General features: G+C 34.8%; 2 protein-coding genes across 3 annotated transcripts; one reads left to right on the forward strand and one right to left on the reverse strand.

Moving 5' to 3' along the window:
- Window positions 1-1979: 1979 nt before the first annotated feature.
- LOC118037535 (uncharacterized) lies at window positions 1980-6560 on the forward strand. 2 transcript variants are annotated; one of them, XM_035043525.2, is made up of 3 exons: window positions 1980-2491; window positions 3447-6173; window positions 6267-6560. In XM_035043525.2, the coding sequence occupies exons 2-3, from the start codon at window positions 3468-3470 to the stop codon at window positions 6558-6560; spliced, it is 3000 nt and encodes a 999-aa protein (XP_034899416.1). In that variant the 5' UTR covers window positions 1980-2491; window positions 3447-3467. The 2 variants fall into 2 exon arrangements, with proteins under 2 accessions (XP_034899416.1, XP_073261223.1); XM_073405122.1 differs by lacking the exon at window positions 1980-2491 and having other exon boundaries at window positions 3411-6173.
- Window positions 6561-6679: 119 nt separating this feature from the next.
- LOC118037536 (uncharacterized) lies at window positions 6680-9120 on the reverse strand. The gene is made up of 4 exons (XM_035043526.2): window positions 8963-9120; window positions 8612-8771; window positions 7461-8031; window positions 6680-6821 (listed from the first exon to the last, which is right to left on the reverse strand). The coding sequence occupies exons 1-4, from the start codon at window positions 8993-8995 to the stop codon at window positions 6749-6751; spliced, it is 837 nt and encodes a 278-aa protein (XP_034899417.1). The 5' UTR covers window positions 8996-9120; the 3' UTR covers window positions 6680-6748.
- Window positions 9121-10587: the final 1467 nt, after the last annotated feature.

Here is a 10587-nt window from a genome sequence, read left to right on the forward strand (position 1 = left end):
TCTTACCTTATAACTCACTTTTACCTCCTCAAGTCTTATTGTTAGCTCATTCTAATAGTTTATTCATGTAATACATATTTATTATTAATAAAGACTTAATTTATCTTTAATATTCATGTAATATTAGATTAATAAATCTAATATTTGGTTCATGAATTTGGGGTAAACATAAAGTTCATGTGACAAAAAATACTTTGCAAAGAAAATCATAAAATTGTTATAATTATAGGAAAGCATTATTACTAAAATATTCTTAGTCGATGCTCTCTTAAATATTGGACATTTATCAAAGCCGTAGAACTAGTATATACTATGTTTTTTTTTTATGAAATGAAGTAGTTGTTCTCGTAAGCTGAGGTATAAGGAATACCTAGAACTAATATATAGGTGTTTGTCATAAGACATGTACATTGAACTGACCCGCATGAAAATTTCATTTGGAGATATCATCTATATCTATAAAAAGGCTCATGTGACGGTTGTGTAAGTAATCATTAAACTTGAGATCACTAAGTTATCTTATATAGAGAATGTTATGCTTTGATTATGTTGCATGTTATCTTAATTGAGGTAATGAAGGGGCAGATATTTGATAGAACATGAACTATACGAAGATACTTGAGTGATCAAGAAATGATTCATCACCCTAGATGAATTAGAAAAAATATTTCATCTGTTCTCAAATAGTATTGACTAAGAAAACATTGGTTAAGGTGGAATAAGATTTGAAAAAAGTTAAGTCTTATTCAAATGGTCAATGACTATTATTTAGAGAATAAACATGATTTAACATGGCAAACATAGTCCATGTTTTAATGTTAAATTGAAACATTATTGATGAAAATATATTAATTATATTGAGAAACTGATTATTAAAAGATTAAGTAAAACAACTAATGATTTTTCTAATATTTGAGGGATCATGACACATTGCTAGACGATGCACCTGATCTTCAAATATAAATTAATAAATTGTTGAATTGATAATATATTAAATTGTTTAATTATATTTAATTAGAATTATAATTTATATTTGGTCTGTCATATTAGGAACTTAATAGGTTATACATATTAAGAATTATTAGTCATAAATTAAGTTGAAATGATTTAATTAAATATTACTTAATTAAAATATATTTTAGAAATTAAAAACTAGAATATAATTAATACAATAATTATATTTCTAGACCTAGAAAAAACAAGTAAGAAGTTAATTTTTAAAATTATCCTGAATTAATATATGGATATTATTCAAGAGATTTTTTTTTTTCAATTTATAGATTTTTTATATTTTCCTATAAATAATAAGTTATTCCTTTTATTTTTTTGTGGTTGTCTATTAGATACAAAAAACTATATAAGTCATAGAATAGAGAATCAGCACTCTAGGCATGACAATCTCTCTCTCCTAAATATGAAGTTAAGATATCTCTCACTAATTGTTCGTGTGTATTACATTGGATACCTGACAATTGGACGGTTTATGGTTTGCAATCTAATTTTAAAAGAATTATTCAAAATAAAAAAAATCAATTTTTTAAATAATAAATTTCTAAATAACTCTAAATATATCTAATAAAATACTAAAATTTTTTGAATAATTTTATTTTATTATTTTTATTATGTTTATGATTTTCTTGAACTTAGCACATCCTCGTTGCTGAACTACGTCATTTGATTTTGCACCAACTTACTAGGGTACCGACTGACAAGATTCTTGAAATCACAACTACTCCAGCTCAGCCTATTTCTGCTGCATGAGGTCTTGTTGATCATTCCCATATTTCTCAAGAACACTCTAGCAACTCCTAGGCGTATGATAACCCGTTCGCAAACCAACAATTTAAAACCAAAGCTTCCATTTTGCTGGCATGTCCTTTACCACAATACTTGTAAAATGTAACACATCTTTTACGAAGCCAACATCCTTTCCTGAAGCCTCTGTGATGCAATGAACAGTGAGTTCAATTCCTTGATAAAAGAATGGCACGTGGGATTTGTACTTTACATTCTAGGTCGTGGACCTATGTTTATACGAGATATGACAAGTTTATAGAACTTGTATTTGCAATTGAAGCACTATATGATCAAATTTCACTTTTCTTCTTTAACAAAGTTGAGATCAGATCGCCCACAAAGTAAAATGCCTTGCGTTGAAGGGAGCAGTTTAGGGACGAAAGCATGAATGCCAAGATTGGTATACGACAAACTTAAAAGAGGTGGGGAAGTGAACAAGGAAAGTAGAATTGGCAAAAGATTCCTCATAATTAATCGTCCAAGAACTTCCCCATATTTCATGTGGGATTTTATCATGCAACCTTGTTTTTTCAAAGTAAGCCACTGCTGCAACATTGCTTTATTTGTGGAAGGCCTCAGGATGATTTAATTTACATAGAAGACGGAGACTGACTGCTATTTTACGTATCGGGATCAGAGTTTCTTCTTCCTTTTTTCGTTTCTTGAACCTGCATTTCATCGTTTCTCTTTTCTGGTATGTTTGTTTTTCTTTTTGCTCTGTTCAATAATCTTTTCTATTGGGTTGGTTGCTGGGAACTGGATAAGGAAAGATTGTTTCTTTTTCTGATATAATAATAAATTTATCTTTTCCGCGAAATGATAATTAGTTAACGGCTAGACTGGCTTGCTTTGTTAGTGGAAAACGCAGGAGTTTCAGGATTCTTGTTTTTTTTTCTTCTTCTTGCATTTATCTGCGGACAAACTATTGAAGGAACCTGCATTTTGTTTCTATCTGTTACTTTACTGAATTGAAGCAAGAAAGTACGGATTTTGCATCTGTTTAGACCTTAGAGAGAAATATCAGATTGGAAGGAGATATTTGACCACCTAGTCTGATTGAATTTTCTTCTTCTTCTTCTTCTTCTTTGATGCATCTATGACCAAGTTATTAGTAACGAATTATGTATGATATAGATTTTGACTTGTGTTAAAATAATGGGAAGTTGAAAATTGTTTTTTCTTTTCAATTTTTTTTTGGTTCCAAGGAACTGAAATGGACAAAGCTGCAAAGGGTGGTTCTTGAAAATGGAGTGGGTGGTTTATTATTATCCGAAGGTGTCACTGTTACTTATCTCAAATTTAGATCAAGGTTTTGTTCAATAAATCCCAACGATCAGGCATCTAAGTCAATAAAACCCATTAGATGTTTTTTTATTTCCTTCAGTTTTATACTCGCTGCCCTTTGTTTTCTCCCCATTTCGTGATCATCTGTCAGAAGAAGGTTTATCACTAGCCACTTCTCAATTTTGCCATGTTTTACTTGTTTCCCTTTCTGATCATTGGAAAGAACTTATGTATGCATATTCGCTTACAGACATCAGGTGTGACTTAATTTCAGCATCCTAGCAACTTGTAAATCAGTGAAAGGTGTAAGAAACTGAAGTTGCGGGGGAGTGAATCAGAACCCTTTTTCATTTATGCTTTTGCAGGTAAAAATGGGTCAGTGAAGTATGAAAGCGTTAAAAATGTCATCAGATGTAAAATCAAGTCGTGCATACTCGGAACGTTCCGGTGAAAGTGGATTCAGTTTGGACCTGAAGAAGAGTTCTAGATGGCAGAAACATTCCAGGATAGTGAAGGATACAGCTCTTCCAACCCAGGCAAGGCAGAGTCTAAAGCATCAAGACAAGTTGAAAGCAGAATATTATGATAGCCAGCCATGTGGTGATGTGCCTCATGAACTAAGACTTCATGCAAATGATCGGATCTCAGTCCAACCAAAACCTTCAGGGAAACACCATCAGCTGCACTCTGACAAGATAAAGGCAAGAAAGGATGATGAGCTTGTGAAGTATATGTCAGATTTGCCAGGTTATCTCCAGCGCAGGCAGAGAAGTGAAAGCATACAAGATAAGGCTTTGAATGTTGGAGTTTTAGACTGGTCACGTCTAAAGAAATGGAGAATTGCAGCAAGTGATCGCAGTGGTGCATCGTTGACTAGCAGCAATTTGCCGAGTAAAATGGCTATGAACTCAGTTACCTCTCCTAATGCAGTTCACAATAATATTCTCAATTACAGAAGCAAGAAGCATCCCTCTCTTTCTTCAAGTCTGAACCCTTCTCACAATGACCGTGTTTCTCAACCTGCCAAACCTTCAGTCCAGAATGCCTTGCGCTTTAAAGATTTTGAAACTGCTTCCAAGAGCAGTGTGGATGGGAAGAAAAAGGTACCAAGGACCAACAGGACTTTCTGCAGAAATAATTCGGATGTCATTCTTGAACAGAAGATCACTTCTAAAGTTGGAAGTTGGACCTCAAACTCAAGATATGATAGCATCTCAATCAGGTCCAAGGTGAATGCAAGTGCTTGTGATAGTGCAGCCAAGAAGAGAGCTGGGGAGAGGCAAGGACCAGATGCAAAGAGAAAATCGTTGGATCAGAAGATTACTTCAAGCATCGGAGCTTCATCGTCACAGTTGAGAAGTCACTATGATTCACTCAGTTTGAAGGAAAAGAATGTTGCTGGTGGCAAAACTAAGAAGGGAATAGAGTTGCAAGAATCAGCTGGAATAGAGGAGTTGCAAGAATCAGCTATTGATCTTTCTCCTCAACATCAACCCAGTGAGAACAAGAACCATCCAAAAAATTACTCTACAAATTGTTCCCTGCAGGAACAAAGGACACCAGTGGATAAGGACATAGTTCTCCTTGTTCCAAAAAATTACTCTACAAATTGTTCCCTTCAGGAACTAAGGACACCAGTGGATAAGGATTTTACTAAAACAAATCGAAAGAGCTTGTCAGATGACTTTTCTCACGAGGAAGTTCACTCTTCTGAAATTCCGCACTCATGTCCACTTCTTTCTAGAAATAAAACTAACACAGAGCCCCATAAAGTGTTGCACACTGCCATGGTTACACAAAGTGCAGAGATGTCATCTGATGCATCTCGTACATCTGCATGTTCGTATAAGATGCCAATTAGACTGTCTGAAGATATATTTGCAGAAGAGAGCAGAGTCAGGACAGCAAATGGAAGTGTAGTTGAAACTTCAAATGCATTGGATCAAGAAAAAGTGGAGCTGATGCCTAGAAAAGCCAGACATCCTTCACCAAACCGCTGGTTTAGCTTCAGTTTGAGTCGAATGAGCAGGAGTTTCAGATTTAAGGAGAGTTCAGCTGTCCCACAGTTCAGCTCCACATACATTTCCATAAATTCTGGTCCCCTGATATCTGAAGGTTCTGCTTGTTTAAATAATTCAAACAGAAAGAAGGCAGGTGGTCATAACAGAGCTAGATCCAGCCCATTGAGAAGGATGCTAGATCCTCTGCTGAAGTCCTGGAGCTCCAGAACACTTCAGTCAGCTGAAACTGGTTCATCACATGAAAGCTTGAATTTCTTCAACTTGAAGCAATTTGATGCCAAAGAACTGCTTAAGGATGGCAAGCATGAGCCATCGAGAATAAAAGCTCTCCTGCAGCTTACTATAAGGAATGGAGTTCCTATGTTCAGATTTGTGATTGAGAACAATAGCAACATTCTGGAAGCCTCCATGAACAAGTTATCATCACCTCAAGAGAATGGTTCAGGCTGCGACTATACGTTCTATGCCATTGATGAAATCAAGAAAAGGAGTGGCAGCTGGATAAATCAAGGTAGTAAGGAGAAGAGCTGTGGCTATGTGTACAATTTGATTGGCCACATGAAGGTTAATTGCTCTTCTATCTTTGATTTGACTGGAACAGACTCCATTTGCCAGACTAAGGTGAAAGAGTCTGTTTTGTTTGGTGTCGACCAAAGTCAGGTGGATCAGGCAATGCCAAAGTTCATGGCAAATAGAGAGCTTGCGGCTGTTGTGGTCAAAATGCCTAGTGAAATCTCAAGCCTCGACCTGCAGCAGACTGATCAAAATGAAAATTTGATGCACAAGGGCTCCTCACAGTACCTTTCAGAAAGTCAATGCTCCGGTAACCTGGGAGAAACCGAACACTCTAGTAGTGCTACTGTCATACTTCCTGGTGGTAATCATAGCATGCCAAACGAAGGAGTTCCTTCACCATTGATACATAGGTGGAGATCTGGTGGATCATGCGACTGTGGTGGTTGGGATGTTGATTGTAAACTACGTATACTCACCAACAGAAGCCAGTGTAGTAAGATTACAAGGACATCCAAAAGTTGCCTGATGTCAGATTGTTTTGAACTTTTTACCCAGGTACTTTTTTGGTGTTTTAGCTGAGAATTTATCTTAACTCTTTTGATGTCATTTATATTGGCGTTTTCTTATTTTGTATATCCACCCATGCAGGGAGCAATCCAACAAGACCATCCTATCTTCAGTTTGGCACAAGTGGAAAAGGGGATGTATTCGACTGAATTCAGTTCATCAATTTCTTCATTACAAGCATTCTTCATTTGTGTCAATGTTATAAGTTGTCGGAAATCATATGATCAAGATGGCAGCAATGCTTCCGGCGAAGAATTTCACCAGGAGCTCAGCAACTCCAGTAATGGATCAAAGAAGATTCACGCCATTTCCCCAGGGCAAACAAATGTGAAATACACTCTAAGCCCCCCTGTTTCCCCATTTGAAAGGATGTAGCGGGCTCATTCCAGGAGTCTGTTTGTTGATGGTGTATAGCTGCTAAAGTTCTCCAAATGGAAGAGGAGAAATCAGTGTTGGAGAGTTCTTGACCAATCGCTACGGTGTCCATGGACTTAGGCAGCAAAGTTGGTGGAAGATCTCCTAGACAGTTTCCTGAAATTTTGTTAGGCCATCATGATCTTCCATCAGCTGTAGTCACCACTAATATCTTCCTTTTGTCTTGTGTGAAGATAACAATTGCGCATGAAACATACAGCTCTGAAATTGAAGAGTACAGAGTTTTTAGAAGGCAAAAATTTACATTATCATCACATAACGACTGCAGAGTGCCTCGTACACAAGTTCTTTTGAAACAGGAAAGGTTGTGGCCTTCAGGCACAACTTTTCCTGTGCTGAAGTTAAGTTATTTTTTTGCTCTGCCCCTGTTTAGTAGTTTGATTATGATTATTTTTTAAAATATTTTTTATTTAAAAATATATTAAAATAATATTTTTTTATTCTAAAAAATTATTTTTCATAATTTCAAACACACAAACACACTTTGTTTAAGGGAAACAAAAAGGGATGATCACCAAAGAATAGGAATCACCGCACTTAACAAAAAGGGATGAACCTCTTTGTTTACAACAGATTTTAGGCACTTACCCTCCAAGGGTACCCTTTTAAAATACACGATACATTGTAGTACGTGAGATCTAAGCGGATCATAAAAACAATTTTCAGAAGGTGAACATCTCACACGATCTACCAGGCAGGCGGCTGATCAATGTGTTAGGATCACCGACCCAGGGTTGCTGAAGCGTCCAGCATTATATATAAAGACTGAACTGTGATGCAAGTGGATCTAAATAACAAAAAAGGCAATTCATGTATTGAATGTATTGCGATGATGTTTACAGGTCAACAGGTGAGGCATGGTGAATGGAGATTAACCACTGACCATCAATCTTCTCAAAAACATTTGTGACAAATTGAGCCCCCCAACTGCTGCCTTTTGTTCTCACAAATTCTACACATGTAACATAACCTACATCCCCCCTAAAATGCACTCGAACATTTTTCAACTCAATCTCTAGTGGGAATTCATAGTTCATCCATACAAGCTCCCAGCTTTCCATAACATCGTCGTAACCTTGAATCCCACTAGCACCAGGGTGCACACAACATACATTATCCGCTTTTGCCCAAAGTGATTGCATGGCAGCCAGATCCCCCTTCCTGAAAGCATTATAAAACCGAGCATTTGCTGCCAGTACCGAAGCCTTGCTATCTTCCTGGAGTACTTTAAGGCCGTCCCTGATTTTTGCAGCTTGGGCATAGTTCTCTTCTTCAATGGCAACCTGAAGCTCACGCATTAAGGTCTGCTCATCCAATACAATGCTTTCGCCACTTAACACTTCCTCTGAATCCTCACTTCTTACTTGACATGCTCTTAATGAAAATAAGCGGAAAGGCTGTGCATAGAACTCTGTGCTATACAAATATACAGTTAGAGACCTGCTTCAACCTAGCACTAATTTAGACAGTAGGAATGCAGACAACTGATGACCAAAAATAAATTTGAAATGCAGGCCCACAAAAAAAACTGTTCAACCATGGGCACTTCAGCAAGTAAGTTCCGATTTGAGGAGTGAATCATAGACTGTTTGATTAATTGCCAGTCTTGATTGTTTTTTTCATAGTGAGTAAAAATCTACAAATGATGGCGCACCGGGGAGGGGGGGGGGGGGGGGCTATCACCCATTTACAAGAACGAGAGGGAAAATAAACAAAAATGATAGAGTCAATCTCTGATGAACGTATAGACATTTGCCGCCGCCGCCACAAGGGACGATGACAACACAATTTGGAGCATCCATATGGATGTGACATAAACATCTTCGATCAGATGTTTTCATCACAAAACTTAGCACTTGATAGACTTACTGGATTCTATATGCACAGTAGTTCAACAAAACTTAGCACTTGATAGACTTACTGGATTCTATATGCACAGTAGTTCACTGGCCCGAGAACAAGGCAAAAAAAAAAATTACAGAGAAACTTACGGGTTCCTCCTCCAATGTGCAACTTTTTATGACAATGGAGTCTTCCAGCCAAAAATGTATTTTTCTTCAACGAAGGTGAAGAGATATTGTGGGTTCTCTTGAAACTGTCAGTCCATGAACATTGCAGTCTCTTAAAGTCTCCTGTAGCAATGAAATTTACCTACAACAACATGCAAGCTAATGAGAATTAGAGCAATCTTATATAACCCTCAATTTCAAGTTCGAAAATATTTGGTGATAACATCTAAAAAGAAATTCAATTTCAAGGTGGTAACGGTTATGCATTGATTAACAAGCAGAATCAAATAAGAAGAAGAAAAATTGATGGAGCTAATGAGACTTAGAACTCACTTTGTAGCAAAAGGTAGATCCATGTAGAGCCATGAGTCCGATGGGTTTTTCACAAAACCTAAACAGTAGCCAGAGTTACAGAGTTAGGTTAGGGTCTTGAAATTTCCGGTAGATCAAATGGAAACAGGGATAAGGTTGGTTTTCCTCTGTTAAGGACATTTTGAGAACGATGATAGATGTAGGCTCATCTTTCAAACGGGCTTGGCCTTGAAAATCATAGCAATGGGCTGCTCTGTTTTATATTTTGATTTGTGCTAAAAAGGTTAACAAAACAAATCATCATGGGCCGAGGATTTTTGTAAGAATTTATTTATTTATTTATTTTGTTTGTTCAAGTTAATATATATTAGATCAAAATTTAATTTTAATAGAAAAAAAATTTATGAAAATTTTTAATATTTCTAAAAAAAAACTAGAAATTTTTTTGAAACCTTTACGTTGCATATGTTAAATAAAATTAATCACTAATAAATATTATAAGGAGTCATCAAAATAACCAAAGAGTAATTTAAAAATTTAAATGATAGATGCAAATAAAAAAAATATGATTTCACATACCATAATTCTATTTAATTATTTTAGTTAATTACATGTTAATATTTATTTTATAAAGAATAAATTTTTAAATTCAATCAAAACAAAATAATTAAAATGTATTGAAGTTGGTGTAATATGACTTGTTCAACCTAGCAGATTCAAATACTACATTGTCGTTCCATTTAGAATTGATTTGGCTCAAGATATATTTTCAAGATGTTGTTGTTTTATTTCAAAAAACAAAGATTGAGACTATGTGCCTTTTATTAACTTGAGGTAACTTGTCTAACCTGTCACATGGGTCTTAAGTTAAATATATTTTAAAAAAAATTAATTTTTTATGTAATTAAATTATAAAAAAATATAAAATCAAATGAAAATGATTATAAAAGATTTTAGATCAAAATAATATCATGAAGGGTTGCACAAAAATATTGCTTGTCAATATTTAAAAAAATCTATTATAATCCAATTAAAAAATAAAGTAAAAATTGAATTATAATTTATTAGATAATATCTCAAATAAATTTTTAATTAATTTAAATGAAATTCATTAAAAAAAATTAAAAGAACCAATTTGAATTAAAGATAAAAAAAAAACAAAAAAATAATAATTTAAATTTAAATCTAAAAGGAAAGAAATTTGAAGGCCAAAAAAATCTAGCATCTGGGCTTAGGTGGGCCAATATGCTTGGCCAGTCAAATAAATAACTTGCATGCCTGGCTTCTTCTTCTTTTGGCTTGGATGTCGGTTGTCCTTTAAAAAAAAAAAAAAAAAATTAAATAACATGTCGCCTACAACAATAAACAACATTTCTATGAAAAAATAGTTTTCGAGCATAGTTGGAAAATAAAGCTAGGTTTTTTGGATTAAAAAATTATTTTCATCTAAAAATATCTAATAAAGATCCTCATAATCTTGAAAAACCAATCTTTAAACTCAAAAAACCATAAATTGATGAAAAAAGAAAAACAAAATCAAAATCAAGTAAAAAAAAAAAAGAGTGGAGAACTCTATCGGTCAACATATTTTACATATTTATTAATATTTTAATGAGATAAATTACAAAAAAGAGTCTAATGACATA

Source organism: Populus alba, chromosome 16 (genome assembly GCF_005239225.2).
Source record: "Populus alba chromosome 16, ASM523922v2, whole genome shotgun sequence".
Lineage (NCBI taxonomy): Eukaryota > Viridiplantae > Streptophyta > Magnoliopsida > Malpighiales > Salicaceae > Populus > Populus alba.